This window comes from Onychostoma macrolepis, chromosome 24 (genome assembly GCF_012432095.1).
Source record: "Onychostoma macrolepis isolate SWU-2019 chromosome 24, ASM1243209v1, whole genome shotgun sequence".
NCBI lineage: Eukaryota > Metazoa > Chordata > Actinopteri > Cypriniformes > Cyprinidae > Onychostoma > Onychostoma macrolepis.
Window position 1 is genome coordinate 24,724,996 of NC_081178.1, and position 18,317 is coordinate 24,743,312.

The 18,317-nt window shown below is 35.9% G+C and overlaps 1 protein-coding gene across 1 annotated transcript; it reads right to left on the minus strand.

The window, feature by feature from the left end:
- Positions 1-2,976: 2,976 nt before the first annotated feature.
- Positions 2,977-14,816, minus strand: LOC131533084 (CUB and zona pellucida-like domain-containing protein 1). The gene is made up of 13 exons (XM_058765138.1): positions 14,684-14,816; positions 12,981-13,174; positions 12,732-12,872; positions 11,965-12,103; positions 9,582-9,771; positions 9,365-9,506; positions 7,688-7,831; positions 7,555-7,610; positions 7,238-7,419; positions 6,752-7,149; positions 4,163-4,259; positions 3,875-4,064; positions 2,977-3,791 (listed from the first exon to the last, which is right to left on the minus strand). Exons 1-13 carry the CDS (start codon positions 14,813-14,815, stop codon positions 3,652-3,654), a joined length of 2,145 nt encoding a protein of 714 aa, XP_058621121.1. The 5' UTR covers position 14,816; the 3' UTR covers positions 2,977-3,651.
- Positions 14,817-18,317: the final 3,501 nt, after the last annotated feature.

Genomic DNA, 18,317 nt, shown 5'->3' on the forward strand with positions numbered 1-18,317 from the left:
ATTTTCAATTAAATTGAAACTGTCTATAGTGTTCATTCTTGTGTTCAAAAACAGCTACAGGGTGGAAAAGCTTGGGTTTGTAGGCTGACTGTTTTGAGCTTAATGAAAACAGTGCTAGTGGATACTCACGAGGGTAAATTTAAAGATGCTACTTTCCAGGAACCTGTTCAAACAGCTAAAGTACAGCACATCTGTCTTTACCTCATGACCAAAACTACTACAGGTGCTGGTCATATAATTAGAATATCATCAAAAAGTTGATTTATTTCACTAATTCCATTCAAAAAGTGAAACTTGTATATTATATTCGTTCATTACACACAGACTGGTATATTTCAAATGTTTATTTCTTTTAACTTTGATGATTATAACTGACAACTAAGGAAAATCCCAAATTCAGTATCTCAGAAAATTAGAATATTTACATTTGAGTTTGAATAAATGACCATCCCTACAGTATAAATTCCGGGTATCTCTTGTTCTTTGAAACCACAATAATGGGGAAGACTGCTGACTTGGCAATGATCCAGAAGACGAACATTGACACCCTCCACAAAGAGGGTAAGTCACAGAGGGTCATTACTGAAAGGTGTGGCTGTTTACAGAGTGCTGTATCAAAGCATATTAAATGCAAAGTTGGCTGGAAGGAAGAATTTGGGTAGGAAAAGGTGCACAAGCAACAGGGATGACCGCAAGCTTGAGAATACAGTCAAGCAAAGCTGATTCAAACACTTGTGAGAGCTTCACAAGGAGTGAACTGAAGCTGGAGTCAGTGCATCAAGAGTCACCACGCTCAGATGTCTTCAGGAAAAGGGCTACCAAGCCACTTCTGAACCAGAGACAACGTCAGAAGCGTCTTACCTGGGCTGTGGAGAAAAGAACTGGACTGTTGCTCAGTGGTCCAAAGTCCTCTTTTCAGATGAAAGTAAATTTTGCATTTCATTTGGAAATCAAGGTCCCAGAGTCTGAAGGAAGAGTGAGAGGCACAGAATCCATGTTGCTTGAAGTCCAGTGTGAAGTTTCCACAGTCTGTGATGATTTGGGCTGCCATGTCATCTGCTGGTGTTGGTTCACTGTGTTTTCTGAAGTCCACAGTCAACGCAGCCATCTACCAGGAAATTTTAGAGCACTTCATGCTTCCTTCTGCTGACCAACTTTATGGAGATGCAGATTTCATTTTCCAACAGGACTTGGCACCTGCACACAGTGCCAAAGCAACCAGTATCTGGTTTAAGGACCACGGTATCCCTGTTCTTAACTGGCCAGCAAACTCGCCTGACCTTAACCCCATAGAAAATCTATGGGGTATTGTCAAGATGAAGATGAGAGACACCAGACCCAACAATGCAGAAGAGCTGAAGGCCACTATCAGAGCAACCTGGGCTCTCATAACACCTGAGCAGTGCCACAGACTGATCGACTCCATGCCACGCCGCATTGCTGCAGTAATTCAGGCAAAAGGAGCCCCAACTAAGTATTGAGTGCTGTACATGCTCATACTTTTCATGTTCATACTTTTCAGTTGGCCAAGATTTCTAAAAATCCTTTCTTTGTATTGGTCTTAAGTAATATTCTAATTTTCTGAGATACTGAATTTGGGATTTTCCTTAGTTGTCAGTTATAATCATCAAAATTAAAAGAAATAAACATTTGAAATATATCAGTCTGTGTGTAATGAATGAATATAATATACAAGTTTCACTTTTTGAATGGAATTAGTGAAATAAATCAACTTTTTGATGATATTCTAATTATATGACCAGCACCTGTATATCCAACCACCTGTGACAGATTTAAGTTACACTTTCCATGATCCGTGAATGACAGAAGAGCAGAAGGGACTTAAATCTTTATCAAGACTCAAATTGACACAGGCAGAGTGAAAGACTGTATTTTTTCGATCAGGTAGGGTTAAAAATTTCACAACATTTCAGCCGGTTCTACGATGCTGTGGACATAGGCGTCGAAAAACTCGAGATATTATCTATTCATTATCATATTGGCAAAACAGATCTGGCGAACTATCCAACATGTGTTTGCACTCTGGAGAAAATGAAACGGTTTATTTTTGTCCAGTGCAAGCTTGCGAATCCTATAACAAATCTGAGGTTGCTTGAAGAAAACAAGGGACAACTTTTTAGTGATTCTAAATGGAATGCTCTTTGTGTGCTTCTAGGCTATATATAATCCATTCAGAATTTTTTAATATAACTTTTATTTACCGGCCATATGCACGCTGCAAAGTTTCGGGAATGACATCCACATATTTTTGCGGGATTCACACTTGAAAGAGGAATGGACGAGACAGGACAAAAATATAGCCTAAGTGCATTATGTGCATTGAACCTAGAGCACACTTTCTAAATTTAAAGCATCCTCAGTATTTAATTCTGTAATCGGGCCTGGATAAAACTAGCTGTGTTTCAGCAGTTTTCGCAGCAGCACCTATTTAGTTTTGTGGGCAGTAGGCTATGTTTCAAAGCCGGAAAAATTAGCAGGATTTGTTAATTTCCTCCATACAAATCTTTTTACAGTTAGAGTAAACATGCACACGGGCTTCATCGAATACTTCTTGCATCTGTTGATTTCATCTTATGTGTGGATTATTTGGTTTTATTTAGTGCAAATCTCCTGTTTCATCAGCTCTGATCAGTAATAAAGATGATATTTGGCCGGCTAATGTTAACTATCTATTAATCAAAACATTATATATCTAATTTGTATCTGCGAGGCGTCCGTTACACATTTTCCCTGTGTGTTAACGTCAGTATTTATAACTGTAGAATGTAATGTATTCCCCCACCCCGGCCCGTCCCGCCCCCAAACATATGATTCGACAATTCTGATTCAACTATGTAAATACTTAGTTGAGGACACCCTTAAAAATTACTAAAGTAGTCAAACCTGTTCATTAGAAGGGGGTGTCCCAATACTTTTGGCAATATAGTGTATGTATAAAGTATGTATAAATGTTAGCAAATTATCTGAAACAATTCTTTAAACTTTATTGTGATTAGTAGAAACAACTTTTTGAAGGCTTTTTTGAAGTGCTTCAAGTATTAATCCCACGTTCTACAAGGCACAGTGCCAGACAGTAAGAAACAAAAAGCAGTATGAAACCTAAAAGTATGAAGCCTTATGTGGAAGTTGTGTGACATGGTGGTATTCAGAAAATGTTTAGCCTAAAGCTTGTCTTTGACATGTTTAGCAGTAATTAGCCATATAGTTTAATTGTATCTGACTCCATTTAAATGACAAGTACACTAAGGCTTATGTTACAGTCATAACTCTTAGGCTGTATAAATGTTATTAAGATAAGAGATAACTAAAAGTAAACCTTACAATCCATGTAAACACACCAAGCAGTGGCCCAAAGAGACACTTATTAAACAGTGAAATATAATAGTATATAATCCATCCCTCATCCATACTTAACAATTACATAAATTTTACGCTGGTTTTAAATCTGCACCAAATTCTGCAGAACATACACTAGTGCCTAGAAGCAGTGGTTACATTCATGCAGACAGAACAGATGTTTTTGTTACAGTGTTACCAAGCCAGAAAAGGCAGAAACCATAGATAGACATCCCACCAAAATATGTTAATTAGCTGGCTGCCATGAATTCATTGTAGTTTTAACTCGTCTGATCAAATCTCATCTGATTTCAGAAGTTGGTATTTTGATCCCCTGGATTTGTAGACCATCATTCCACACACCATGGCAACTACTGCCATGACACATCCAGCCACAAAAACAAGGTTCAGGTTCAGGCTTGGGCTGATGGCCTCTGGAAATGAATAAGGGACATTATCAGTTAAAACCTCATCTTTTGATTGCACAATCCGCATGAACGACCAAATTAGGATGTACCAGTAAGTGATGCGCTCCTCCTCAGCCGCAGGGGTCCCTGTGAGACGAAGTGGCTTCCGGTCTGAATGGCAGCTTCTCTTTTGTGAACGTGTGAGGATGGTGCGACTTGTGTGCCGTTGGTGCAGCCCTGAGCACAGCGTGTGTTGGGATTGTTGGCTTGACAGATGATAATGGAGCAGCTGATGAACACCTAGAGAGAGAAAGAGTGATGGTTCAAAGAACACATTCACTATTCCAGTAAAATAGGGCATGCATGTCTATCGAAGGATTTTTTTTGTCCATCCTTACCTGGTCATATTGTCCAATAAATTTGAAGGCCTCCATACTGAACTTGACATTGGACTGGTGTCTCGTATATATGTTGACAGTTTCATCAACCCCGCATCTGACACACAAATTGCATTAGATTAGTACATTAGTGTGCAGTACATTTACAATCACTCTTGCCATTTCCAAACTCGTAAAGCTGCAACAGCTGGCTGAACAAATGACTCGAATGGAAAAATGCCACCTAGACTCTCTTTTAATAATTCTGGAGGATTTTAATAAAGCAAATCTCTCCGGTGAACTGCCAAAATACAGACAGCACGTTACATGTCCCACCAGAGACAGTAATATATTGGATCACTGTTGCAGCACAATATAGGACGCATATTGTATTAGTCTGTCCCATGTGCAGCTTCTGGGCCTCTCAGATCACTGACTTGTTCATCTATTGGCAGAAACTTAAATCAGCTAAACCTGTAATAAGGACTTTTAAAAGATGGACTAATGAAGCAGTTTTCAGCTGCACTGATTGGAGGGTTTTTGAAGTTGCAACCACTGACCTGGACGAGCTCAACTTTGAAAAGCTGAAAAAAGAGTTTTCAGCCAATAACAAGTTAGTCCTAGTCAGAAGACTAGGAAAGCTTCAGGCCCAGATGGCGTTATACAATGTCTGTCTAAAACTCTGTGCTGACCAACCGGCCCCCATCTTCACACAAATCTCTGACAGATCTCTGGAGCAGTGTGAAGTTTCCTGCTGCTTCAAACGCTCCACTATCATTTCAGTCCTCAAAAAACAAACAAAATTAACTGGACTTGATGACTACAGACCTGTCGCTCTCATGTCTGTAGTCATGAAATCATTTGAGAGACTGGTCTTGGCCGACCTGATGGACATCATTAGACCCTTGCTAGATCCTCTTCAATTTGCCCACAGAGCAAACAGGTCTGTGGATGATGCAGTCAACGTGAGACTGCATTACATTTTGGAACACCTCGACAGACCTGGGACTTACGCAGGGATCTTATTTGTGGACTTCAGCTCGGCCTTCAATACCATCATGCGCAATCTTCTCTCAGACAAACTGACCCAGCTCTTCATGCCTTCTCCAGACTGTCAGTGGATCATCAACTTCTTGACAGACAGGCAGCATCCAGGACCCTCACTATCAGCATTTGTGCCCCTCAGGGATGTGTGCTCTCCCCACTGCTCTTCTCCCTCTACACGAATGACTGCACCTCTAAAGACTCTTCTGTCAAGCTCATGATGTTTGCGGACAACACACGATCATTGGCCTCATTAAGGACAGAGATGAATCTACTTACAGACAGGAGGTTAAAGAGCTGGCTGTCTGGTGCAGTCATAACAACTTGGAGCTGAATACGTTCAAAACAGTGGAGATGATCGTGGACTTCAGGAGGAACCCCTTGCACTCCCCCCTCCCACCATCATGAACATCACTGTACCAACAGTGGAGTCATTCAGATTCCTGAGAAGTACCATCTCTCAGGACCTGAAGTGGGACATTCACAATGACTCTATTGTGAAGAAGGCCCAGCAGAGTTTGTACTTCCTTCACCAGCTGAGGAAGTTCAATTGGCCACAGGAGCTGCTGAAACAGTTCTACTTGCCATCATCAAATCTGTCTTGTCTTCATCTATAACTGTCTTGTTTAGTTCAACTACCAAATCAGACATCAGAAGACTACAACAGACAGTCAGGATTGTTGAGAGGATTATTGGTGCCCCCTGTCTAACCTCTAAAATCTTTACACCTCCAGAATGAGGAAAAGGGCTCAGACAATCACTCTGTACCCCTCTCATCCAACCCCCTTTCTATTTGAACTGTTGCTCTTTGTCCGGTGCTACAGACTACTAAGCACCAAAACAGCCAGACATAAGAACATCTTTTTTCCCAGGCCAAATTCTACCTGAACAATACATAACACATCTCATGACTGTGCATCTGTACATAACTCAAAACTTTTAATCTGTAAATAGCATATTTACACATGATATTCTTTTTCTATATTTAATGACCATATTGTTATTTTTGATTTATTGTCTATTCCCTTTATTATTAGTGTTGCATTTCATTTTATTACCTTAAAATATATTTATGTCTGCACTATATCTGTACTTTCTGCACTGGAAGCTCCTGGCGCCAAGACAGGCAATAAAGCTCATTCTGATTCTAATTCTGAAAATACAACAACTAATTATATATAAAACTTTAATAGTATCTCTATGATACTACTCTAATTCTATATCTTACAATATAATTTGTTGATTATATGTGTTCTTAATCATGAAAGTAATTAATGTCTATTAATGTCTTTTTGATTGTATGTGATGTATAGCAAGAAATGTTCAAATTTAGACTTATTTTGTATTATTTGTATGATTTGAGTTAGCATGCTAATCGGTTACCCCTCCAAGTTAACATAGGCTCATAGGCTAACATTTCTCAATACTAAGAACACAAAGCACAGACTTTCGTTCTCATGGAGACTGTTCTTGTTCCACACATAAACTTGACCAATTTAAATTGACACATCATTGTATAAAATATATGACTTTTAATTGTTGTTGAGTTTTTTTTTTGATTCTTACCCATTTGTGATGATGGGATAGGAGATGGGAAAATTGGGATTATCATAGGGTGTAGCTACACAGGACTCAAGGAAGACCTCAGTGTTTTGCACATTGACTGGGGCAATTTCCATGTAGATGGTCTGTCCCACATTATACTCCAGTGGGTAGCTGTTGGGATCTCTTATGTTTCTGAAACCGTCAGACTGATAAAACTCAAACTGATAGCTGAATGAGCCGAAACCTCTCTCGGTGAAGTTGACAGCTGGTCTGTGAGCATCAAACCTTGTGGTGATGCTGCTCTTTTTCTGGTACTTGCACATGACTTCAATTTCGATTTCATTTTTCCTGGTTATGATGTGGTTTGGATTATCGAAGGTAACAATTGTGTTCTTGAAGAGGAGATGTTCATCAGTCTCCTACAAAGAAACAAGTATAAAAGTAGTTTAGATGCAGTAGAAGTTTTTATTATCATTTAGATTTATTAAAACTCATTAAACTCCTTACTTCCATTTGAGTACCACATCCATTTAGAGCGAAAGTTGTAAACACATGCGTGGTATTGGAAGAAACGGGACAGGAATCATTGTTGTTCAGCCGCAAGTGATCTCCATGAATATCTGAAATAGTGACTCTTTCTATTGACACTGACATTGTGTCCTTAGTGCAAGTCACTTGTGCTCTTGGACCTTCAAGACATAAAGAACAATTATAAGAACTTAGATATATAAACTTCCTTTTTTTCAAGGACACTACAGGAGTATTAAAGAATTAAAACAGCAAAACTAATGTCAGGATGAATTTCAGTAAACACTGTAAATTACCTTCAGCCTTCACCACAACAATAACACATCTCATCTCAGATTGATAGTTCCGAGACCTAAAATATTCAGAAAAATAATTACTGTAGCTTCATTTGACACATTATATTAAAGTAATCTAGCTGTGTAATCATACCCATTTTGGCCCTCTGCAATGAAGCAAATTGGAAAATGTTGGCCATAATTCTCTGACGTTGGTGTCCAGTTGATCACATACTCCCCAGTGGTGGTGGTCTCCTTTGTGCTGTTCAGAGGTCCACTAAAGACCACATCAGTGATGCTGAACAATTGGGGGAAAAAATAAAATAACATCCAATGAGATGCACATTTTTTTTTTTAGAAAGTAAACTTGAAGCTGTCAGTGGTTCTCAACCTTTTTGTCTCCAAGGCCTCCCACTGCCCACAATAATATTTGAACTTACAGAATTTAGGAGAGTTCATCTATTAAGATAAGTACTAAATTAAAATAAGTAAAGTTCTGTCATGACAACTCTCTGAAAGTTTAGCATGGTAATATAGGGGAGAGCGGAGTGGTTTGAGTCCATTGGTGATATGACCATAAATATATGAAGAGAATAGATATCCGTTTCACTCACCCTGTGATGGAGAGAGGAAGCTATACTGTTAGCATGATGTTAACTGTAAACTGCTGAATAATACAAGTTTGATAAAATGGTAGGAGTGGGGTAATTTGAGCCAAAAATCCTGGGGTAAGTTGAGCCAGTGGCTCACCCCTTCTTATGATAATGAAGTATTATTTCACTGTAATTCTACATTATATTTCATTAATTTTAGACCAAACATTTTTATTTTTTATTTTGTCCTTTGTTTTGAACTTGGTTTTGTTCTGAAAATATCAAATAGCCTTGTTTATGAAAATTACCCTATAACATTTACAGTATAAGGGGGATGTTGAGTATTAGCCTGGTTCTATAAGGTTAATTGCATTTTTTAAATAAATAAGTCTGTTTTTCAATTTGAACTTTATTTTGTTCTGAAATTTTTAAATAATTAAAATGCCTTCAAAGTTGTGAAGTGTATTTCTTAATAAAACTTTTAAGAAGTAAACCATTCATCCATTATATTATCCAGACCTCTTCGTCCTTATTAGTGTGTTAATTATGTGAGTGAGTGCAGGTTATTAGGGTCGTGGGGAGCTGGATCCTAACTTTAAATTTTAAGAAGTCATATTTATTGAAATTCTCTTCCTTTGATATGGCTTGAGGTGAAAATGTTTTACTTCAGCATAATCAGTTTAACTCCATATGACTCAATTTACCCCACAATGGAGGAAAGTTGGGCCAAGAGACCACTTTTTTGGAAAGCCATATTTTAAAAGCAGTTTATTTTATATCCAAAGTGATTATTCCAGAGGATGCACCACATCCTGAAATGTATGTTCATATTTAAGTTGGACCTGTTACTGCCATGTGCCCACTTTAAACACACCGTATGTAAAAACTGGCTCAACTCACTTTCCCCTACATGGCAATGTTAATGTGTTTTGTCTTGGCGGAATAGATCTGCTATGCTGCTACAGCTGAGACTAGCTACTGCCAATACATCCACAGGCATGCTGCTGCTGCACATATAACATGCAATTACCCAGTAGCAGATCTACACAAGTGGAGCAGCGATTTCATTAAAAATATCATAATTTGTGTTCCAAAGATGAACAAAGGTTTTTCGGGATTGGAACGACATGAGGGTGAGTAATTAATGACAAAATTTTCATTTTTGGGTGAAACTTCCCAGCAAATGTGTTGGAGCTAAACTCTACAGGACGATGGTCTTCAAGACATTTCCATCATACCTTGAGAAGGTAGCAGTAGCCTTTACTCTAAACTCCAACTCTTGATTGACATGAGCCTCTAGATGTTCTCCATGGTGAGGTGTTGGGTGGAGGAACCGAGGTAGATATTCCCCCTCAGTGCAAGATGGTGCAGGATCCTCCACTAAAACCAAGACATTATATAAAGGTTGTGGCAGAACATAACAATTAAAAGACTTATTTCAGCACTGAATGCTACCTTCTAGGGAAAACTGGAGAGGTATTTTGCTCAATGGTGGATTGGAGTATGCATTAACAAAGGGGGATCTGACCGCCGCGGCCATGGCAGTGTAGTTTAGAGTTATGATCTGGGTGGGATAGTCCTCCATGACCAGCTCAAATGCATAAACACCTCTTGAAGCATTGGAATATGACAGAGTACAGGTGCTCTAGAAAGAAGAAAGAAATTAACTGAGAAAGAAAGAACATTTATTTTCCAAATTTCAGAAACTTCCCTGGTTTAAATTTTGTCAATATTTTTTTGGAAGAATGATAAACATGTATAGTGATGAAAGGCAAAATATTAAAATATCATGGTTGTATATTTACTGAGTAATCCACTATTTTGTGTGTGTGGGGGAGGAGGGGTACAATTTTTTTTACCCAAAAATGAACTTCAGAAAGATGGCAGCATCATGCTACTTTTACACAGACATTGGTCTGTAATTAATATATTTTGACTTTAGCAATTTTTGTTGCATTACATGCCATTGGAAACCATTCAAAAATGCCCTTAAAAAAAATAATTTAATGCAAAGTTTGCATACCTGTAACTCAAGAAGTATTAAATGCCCATTTTGGTCTTAACAAACTTTGCTTTTGGCATCTTCATTTTAAGGCCATATATGGTTTCATTCCAGTGATATATGAATATGGCTCTGGGAGTAAATTGTTAAATTGTACACATTTTCAGTGGTCAAAAGCCAAATATGGGTCACTTTGCATACAGATGATACTCAATTTCTTTTAAAAAGTAATCTCTGAAGAACAAATAATGTTGAAACTAGAAATGTATCTTGTTTCTCTTTATCAAAACAATTGACTATACCTGGCCAAGTTCCATAATTTATTATTTTTTTCTTTTATTCTCAAGAAGTATTGAAGATATCTCAATATGATTTTAGATTCTGGTGTATAATAAACTAATAATAATAATAATAATAAACTAAAAATACAATGAAATGGTGAAGTTGAGGTACATTAACTTGCTCTCAGTAGTCCATTCATAATATTCTATATTTCAGTCTGTTTCAGGGATATTTGAAAGAAGGGATTTTGTTCATTTTAACAGCTTCTGAAACTACCAAGAGTTCAGATATGCGGTATCATAACTACATGTTTGAAACAAATCCCACACCTCATAGGGAAGTGTGGTCGCTCTCCTCACACATTATATTCGGATCAATAAACCAAGATTTGATTTGTTTTTCGAATTGGTTTGTTTAAAAATAGACTTTTCTAGCTCCCTGTAGATGTATTTTCTCATTTCTGTGAGTCAAGTAATCTATACGGTGAGTTTTGGTTCATTTTGTGATGCACTGCAGTTCACAGAGACTGAGATGGCAGAAGGCACGTCTTGTTTGTTTTCTTTATTTTACAAAATCACATTTTGTACATAACTACATGAACATTGTCCTATAAAAAGTAACATTATCCTTATTTCTGCATAATTTCTCTATAAGCCTGTAACTCTGAATTTAAGATTTCCCCCCTTTATTTAGTGCCTTTCAAGTACTTGACTTGATGTTGCTGAGATTTATTTTAAAGCTTTAAAGGAGACCATTGTGAGAGTGTTAGAGTTTTTGTTTCAGGAGACAAGTTTGAGAAGCAGGAGACTCAAGCAAAAATCTCCATTCAATCTTAAAGTAACCTAAATATTTGAGATGTTAAAGAGATCTCACTTTTGATTTTTCTTTCCTATGGGGTGCACTGTATGTCGACACACTAAACACGAGACTATTGGTGCAGATGACACTGGGTAATGCTAAACCCTGAGTAAATGGGATCCTAATTTTATTTTATGTTTTACACTCTGCTCATACTTTCCAAGGGGTTAAAAATTAATCCTGGTTATTCATAATCTGACGTGTCACACCGTACATTCCTAGACCCTAGGGTACTGTTATTATTTGCATACTTGCAGTGTGAACAGTCATGACCAGATAAACACAAATTCACATTTGGTTTTTGAATTCAGTAATATGGACATTGGGTCACTCTGCATATAACCATATAGGGCCTTAAAAACGAAGATTGCAAAATAAAAGTTTATTAATATCCAGAATTTAAAATGCTATTGAGATATTTTTTAATACTTCTTGAGTTACAGGTACGCAGACTTTGGAAAAAGGATATTTATGGCACTTGGCTCCTCTACGTAATAGTGGATTACTCAGTAAATATGCATCCCTGACATTTAATGCTTTGTCTTCTTCATTTACGCATTACTTTTCACCAGAAATATTAACAAAATCAAAATTTGAGTCAGGGACATATTGTTGAGTTGACACGGAATGATCCTGTTGTCCATGGCAACATACATGATTGTACATTATAATCATGATTATACATTTATTCCTCACCTGGTCCAAAGTGAATCCAGCATGTTGGTTGCACATTCCACACTCATTTCCAGAAGAAAGTCCATATCTGCACCTGACCTGGTCATGATCTGGATCACAGGACAGAAGATTGTAGTTCCTGATGCAATTCTGAGGAACTCTAGAAACAATCCAAAACAAGGCATCTTAAAATGAGTTTGGGTAAACAGGCTCCAAGATGTATTTGGACAATTAAACCACACTATGAATGCTGTTGCATCACATAAAATAGCAATTAAAATTATGCTAGAGCTTTTCTAAGAACTGACATTTTCTGCAGTTACTTTACATCACCTGGTCCTGAGGTGAATTTTATTGGATTATAATCAATAAAAAAAGATTTTAAGGTAAATGAAACTAGATTCATATTTCTTGAAGAATTATTTTTAAGTTACTTTTTTTTTTTTTTTTGCTATATTACTACTACTAATGATAATAATAATGGAAATAAATGACAAATTATGAAATTGCATAAAATATCATTATAATCATTATAATATGCTGGTTAGATTATAAATACTGAATGTGGGAGATAAGACATTTTAAGAATTCTTAATAATTTTAAGGCTTTTTTTTTCTTTTCAAAATGTCTTAAAACAATCTAAATTTATTCCTAAAATTAAACATTGGACTAAAATTAGAACAGCTAGTTTTTTTTCCACCTTAGAAACATTTCTTCAAGAAGCAGATGGGAAAAGAGAAGTATTAGTGCAAACAGAAATATCTTTTGATGAAGAAACTTATTTTACCTTACAATGGGAAGTGTGGTGGCGACTGGAGATCTGTTGGGTTTAGAGGTGTCAGATCTCTCTCCAAGGTCAATATGTGTGAGAAGTCTCCAGTTTCCACCATTTGAAACTGTGTTATAGATCCAGCAGCAACTACTTTTGCTGTTGACATATGAATAGACTTGTTTCATTTGTAATAAATACATTTTATATTATTTACAGTGCTATTAGATTATAGTAAATTAGATTAGTCTGAATAAGTGTGCTTACTGCAGCTGAAATGGGCTGTTGTTGGAGACGGTTCTTGTCATCACACCCTCAGTCTGGCACCAGCCACCACCATTGGGACTGTTGTCCAAACGACCGCTCACATAAGTGCTTCTACTGCCACAATTTCCAGATCCGCAAGACCAGGAATCACCCATAGAGCAGCTGTGATAGGCCTCCTTAAAGCGAATATCCACCTGAAAAAATACAGATGTAAGTAATTTCTCAAAATAAAGTCTGTAAGTAAAGTCTGATAAGCCTAAAAATCATATTACTGTCATTCAAAGTCTGCTACAACACTCCATACATCCTTAACTGTTCACAGATACAATTCATCAACATTCTGGAATAAAATGTCTGATTCTTTAATTTCATTATTACTATCTTATGTATAATAAGTAATATTTTCCACACATTTTGTTTAGTTTGACAAAATTACAACCAGAATGGAAATGAAATGCAATACAAAAATAAAGTTATTATTATCTTATCATAAAATGCAATTCTATTTTAGTCATGAATTTTCATATTTTAAGATTTTATGTCTGTGTTTAGTATAAATGAACACAATCTATTCATTAAAGGCATTTAAAAAGCAGCAAAAATAAATGATGAAAGCCATTTTTAGAAAAGCCATTCTTTCAGCTCTACCTCCGCTGGTGCCCTTCAGTCCCTCAGCTCCACCACCTGTACTCGTTTACAGCACTCGCCTGCGCCCTCCGGGAGTGGGGCATTATGTCACATTATGCTCTGTCTTGGTTATGTTTCTTTGTCTTTTGGTTCTGTCTTTCCTGACCGAGTTTCTCAGCTTGTTTTTATAATGATCACATGTGACCTCATTAATTATCTCATTATTTCATCCCTATTTATACTCCCTGATTAGTTCAGTTCCTTAGTCTGGTGTCATTTTGTGTTGTGGTTATGATACTTGCCTTCTTATGTTCGGAACTACCTGTTGAAATGATTAAATCTTATTTTGGAACTATTTTCATTATTATCATCTCTACAACCATTTTGTGACAAAATGTGCTCAATTATTATTAATTGTTCTATATTTTCTAATAATTATTTATTTATGTTTATTAAATATTTATTATTTACTTTGATGAATGTAAATCTCAAAAGAACAGCATTTATTTGAAATATAAATATTTTGTAGCATTATAAATATCTTTACTGTCACTTTTGGTCAATTTAATATATCCTTCTGCATCTTCAAAAAAAATAAAAAATTACTTGCTCCAGATAATGAAATGGTAGTGTATCACAGTTTCCACAAAAATATGAAGCAGTACAACTGTTTTATTTGATAATAGACATTAATGTTTCTTGAGCAGCAAATTAGCATATCAGAATGATTTATGAAGGATCATGTGACACTGAAGACTGGAGTAATGATGCTGAAAATACAGCTTTGACCACAGGAATAAATTACATTTGAAAATATATTATAATAGAAAAGAGTTCTTTTAAATGATAATAATATTTTACAATTTTGCTGGTTTTTGTCTATATTTTTATCAAATAAATAATACATACATGGTGAGCAGAAGAGAAAACTTTAAAATATCACTATATATGTATATATATATATATATATGTGTGTGTGTGTGTGTGTGTGTGTGTGTGTGTGTGTGTGTGTGTGTGTGTATGTATAAACATTAATTGATGAAATACATGTTAATGGTTATAAATAAGGGTCTCACCCTATAGGATCCATCAGGATTCTTTCTTGGGTCGAAGGTCATTGATCCTCCATAGAAGTGTGCGGCTGAGGCTGTGGAGGCCAGCAGCAGCAGAGCTGAGAGCAGAGCAGAGACAGACATGATGATGCTCATGAATGAGATCTGACTGCTGATCACCGTGCTTCTCTTTTAAAGACCTGATGGAGGAAGTCATCTAAAAAAAACAAACAACAAAAAAAAAAACATTTACAATAAAATCTTCCAGTAACTCCTGCCCTAAGAATGATTTGCATGCAGTTTTGCAGTTTCATATCATCTGCACAACTAGAAATTCAAAATTTTGAGTTAGGTTTATGATTTAGAGGTCATATTTTGATCTCATGCACCTGCAGTGCTATTTTAGTATTATTTATATACTTCTTATAGTTTTTTATTAATATTTTGAATTAGCTTTTATATTTAAAAATATTGTGTATTTTATATTTTAATTGTAGTTCATTTCTTCTAGGTTTTTGTACATTTTTATTAATGTATGACCTTTATAAATATGACTGTTTTTGTTTGTTTATGTATTTACCAATACATTTTCCAATTTATTTTTAATTCGTTCTTAGTTTTCATTTATTTCCACTTAGTAATTTTAGTGCTTCACCTTAAACTTGTTTCAGTTAGTTGCCAAGGAAACATTTTATTTTAGTTTTTATTTTATTTTTATCTCTAATATTTATATTTTATTTCAGATTTATTTCAAAAATATTTTTCTTAGTTTTAGTCAATGATAATAACCATGTACACACAGTACATAAATTTATTAAAAACTTGTTATTGCCTTCCTCAGATGTAATCTGAATTAAGTAAAAAGATGCTTTTCATCTGGTAATCACAGCTAAAAAATTTGTACGTTCATGAATCATGTATCATTAAAATGAGGAAATGTATTTTTGAGTAAAGGCCACTATCACTATTCCAGGAAACACAATTTACACTTTTTTGTTTGTCAGTTTAGTATTTTTCATTGAAAGTGCATGTAAACCTTTCAGGCAAAGACATGCTCGTCCATTAAATTTTTTTGTGTTATATTACATATTTGGTTTATGCATTATATATTATCAAATGAAGTCCTACATTTATTGAAGAGATCATTTCTGCTCCTTTGCCATTACAGATGCTTCGTTTGTTTCCCCATCTCCTTACTTTAATTGCTTCGGGTTTGGCAGGCGTGTCACAGGATTGAGGTAAGTAATGAGGATGTTAGACTACTTTTGTGACAGTATAATATTACTCCTATTTAATTAGTCATTGAGCTGATACTTCCATCCAAACTTAAACTCAGCATAAACTCCCAAGATCTGTAACCATACCAGTGCACCATTCCATCTACTACTATTACTGAAGTATAGAACACTTAAAAAAAAAAAAAACCTTCACAAAAGGATAAGTGACAGTCCTTAGGCTAGCAACGTGACAGGAATGTCTTTTTTTTCTGTTTTTGTCAAAAGAAGAAACTGATAATAAATTAGTTCAGCGGCTCATGTTTCTATTATGAAGTACTTATTAAATCAAGTTAGATATACAGTATATATGTTTATCACAATGTAGACATTTAATTTGATCTGTCATGTTTCAAAATGCTTACTCAGTCATTATTATTTTGTTATGCATTTTTTCATGAATGCCAAATAAATTGAATTATGCCATAAACTATTATTGATAAGTAATGCTGAAGTTATAAATAAATACAAATTGAATAAAATATCCAAAAAAAGAATGACTTTAAATATAATATAATTAGAATAACTGACTGAACAAGTAAAAATGTTCATGATTGTAAATGTAAATCACTGTTCATGATTTAGAAAAATGAAAATTCGTTTTGACACGTTATGCATGTATCATAAAATCCTGGAGTGTCGCTTCATGACACTGGCTATCTTGTTTGTGATTAGCAAGCACAGAGAAAAACAAAAAACAAAAAAAACAAATCAAGTAAAAAATTATTATAAAATGACAATAAGAATAAACAAGGACACTTGAGTATATAATATGAGTATATAGTAAAACATATATATTTTTTATTGTTTTGTTTGTTTGTTTTTTGAAGAAGAAAAAAGGCCCTCTTTGAACCTCTGTCTATTAGTTTGATGTTTTGTATGATGTACTTTTAGTGAAAGTTGGCAGACATATATGAAAAACTAAATCTATATCTGGTTGGAGCTGTAATTTCATACAGTCCTTCCTCATATCTGTGAAGGAATCTTGGCCTATTTCTGGCAGAACAAGTATGAGTTGCTCTTCAGGTTATGGCACACAGGGCCAACTGGTGATACAGGTGGTCATCTAGGGCTCCACACTCCACGGAGGGCTCTGCGGACATCTCTGTAGTTAAGTTTTTTTTTACTCAAATAGGCTATTGAAGTGCGAATGTGCGTGTAAGAAAGACCCAACTTGTTCTCCCTCCCAACTCGTCACATATTGATGCTTGGTCAAGACCTCTTGGCATTGCTTTTTGATTCTCAAGGTATAGCATCACTTTTTGACGTGCAGGGTCCTCCATTGTTTTCAGTTGTTTGTCTTAATTTAATGGTTTGCATGCATTTGTACAAAATTAGAAATAATTTTATATAAATTTATACTTTCAATGGAGCACCTAACCTCACCCCAACCCTAAACCTACCCACTTCTGAACAATATAAAACACGTAGCTGGCAAATATTAGAACAGTCACAGGTATTTATTGCAAAAACTGACCATAAACAAGCAGTATAAAAGTAGGGGTGGGACAAAAAAATCGATTCACCTAACTATCGCGATTCTTTTTTAAACGATTTAAAAATCGATTGGTTTATTTCATTATTTTATTTTTCATAAGAGGTGGTGGGGAGAAGTTAGCGCTTTGCAATTCCAACAGAGGGCGAAATGTGTGTTTGACTTGAAGCAGCGTATGACAACAAAGTACCGATTCGAAAGCATGCGGAGCCGTCATTAGGCTTGTTTGAGGTGAGCAAAATCTGCGCAGAACCGATCACCGGTGATCACCGCGAGATGCATGCCGGTTAGAAAAGTGTCCCGAGTTACGTCCGCCTTGCTCTGATGTCATGCTGAAGTGTGCCAAAAAACTCTCGCTACAGCGAGGCGGCTGTGTCGGATTGAGCAGTTGCGCGCAGTTGCTCTCCACCGCCTGCGCTGATCAAAAACAAAAAGCCGGAAGCGAGTTAGCATTTTAGCACTTCCGGGTCCATCGTCCGAGAGTCAACGGGTTTTTTGAATGGGATTTTGGTTAAATCCCTTAAATAAGGTCTGTGGTTCACACAGGCTCAAGATACTTTCACATTTTATTCTATGACATAAAACACACCAGTTACACCCCGCTCGTGATTTTTTTAAACTGTTATGTTTCTTAAAAAAGATGGTTGCTAACAAGTTGCTAAATGGGACTACAGGCGCTGTCGGAGACATTAAACATCATCATGCCAAACAGTTTATCAATTTATAGTATTTTCCAGTTGTAGTATAATTTGTAATTCAATTAATTGTAAAATAACTAATGAATAGTTTCATTTTCAGTTACATTTTATATTGTTGTTCGACAATGTTTTTTTGCTTTGCCCTGAAATGCGACAAGTTTTCGGAGGGAAGATGCTCGAGTTTATCGCTT

What these genes read in the sequence shown, in the direction of transcription:
- LOC131533084 (XM_058765138.1), bottom strand. Translation starts at nt 14,815, where the DNA reads ATGAGCATCATCATGTCTGTCTCTGCTCTGCTCTCAGCTCTGCTGCTG. An exon ending in ACCACACTTCCCATTGTAAG is followed by an intron (nt 12,104 to 12,731) that starts GTAAAATAAGTT and finishes GATTGTTTCTAG; the next exon opens with AGTTCCTCAGAATTGCATCA. An exon ending in GATGTGGTACTCAAATGGAA is followed by an intron (nt 7,150 to 7,237) that starts GTAAGGAGTTTA and finishes GTTTCTTTGTAG; the next exon opens with GAGACTGATGAACATCTCCT.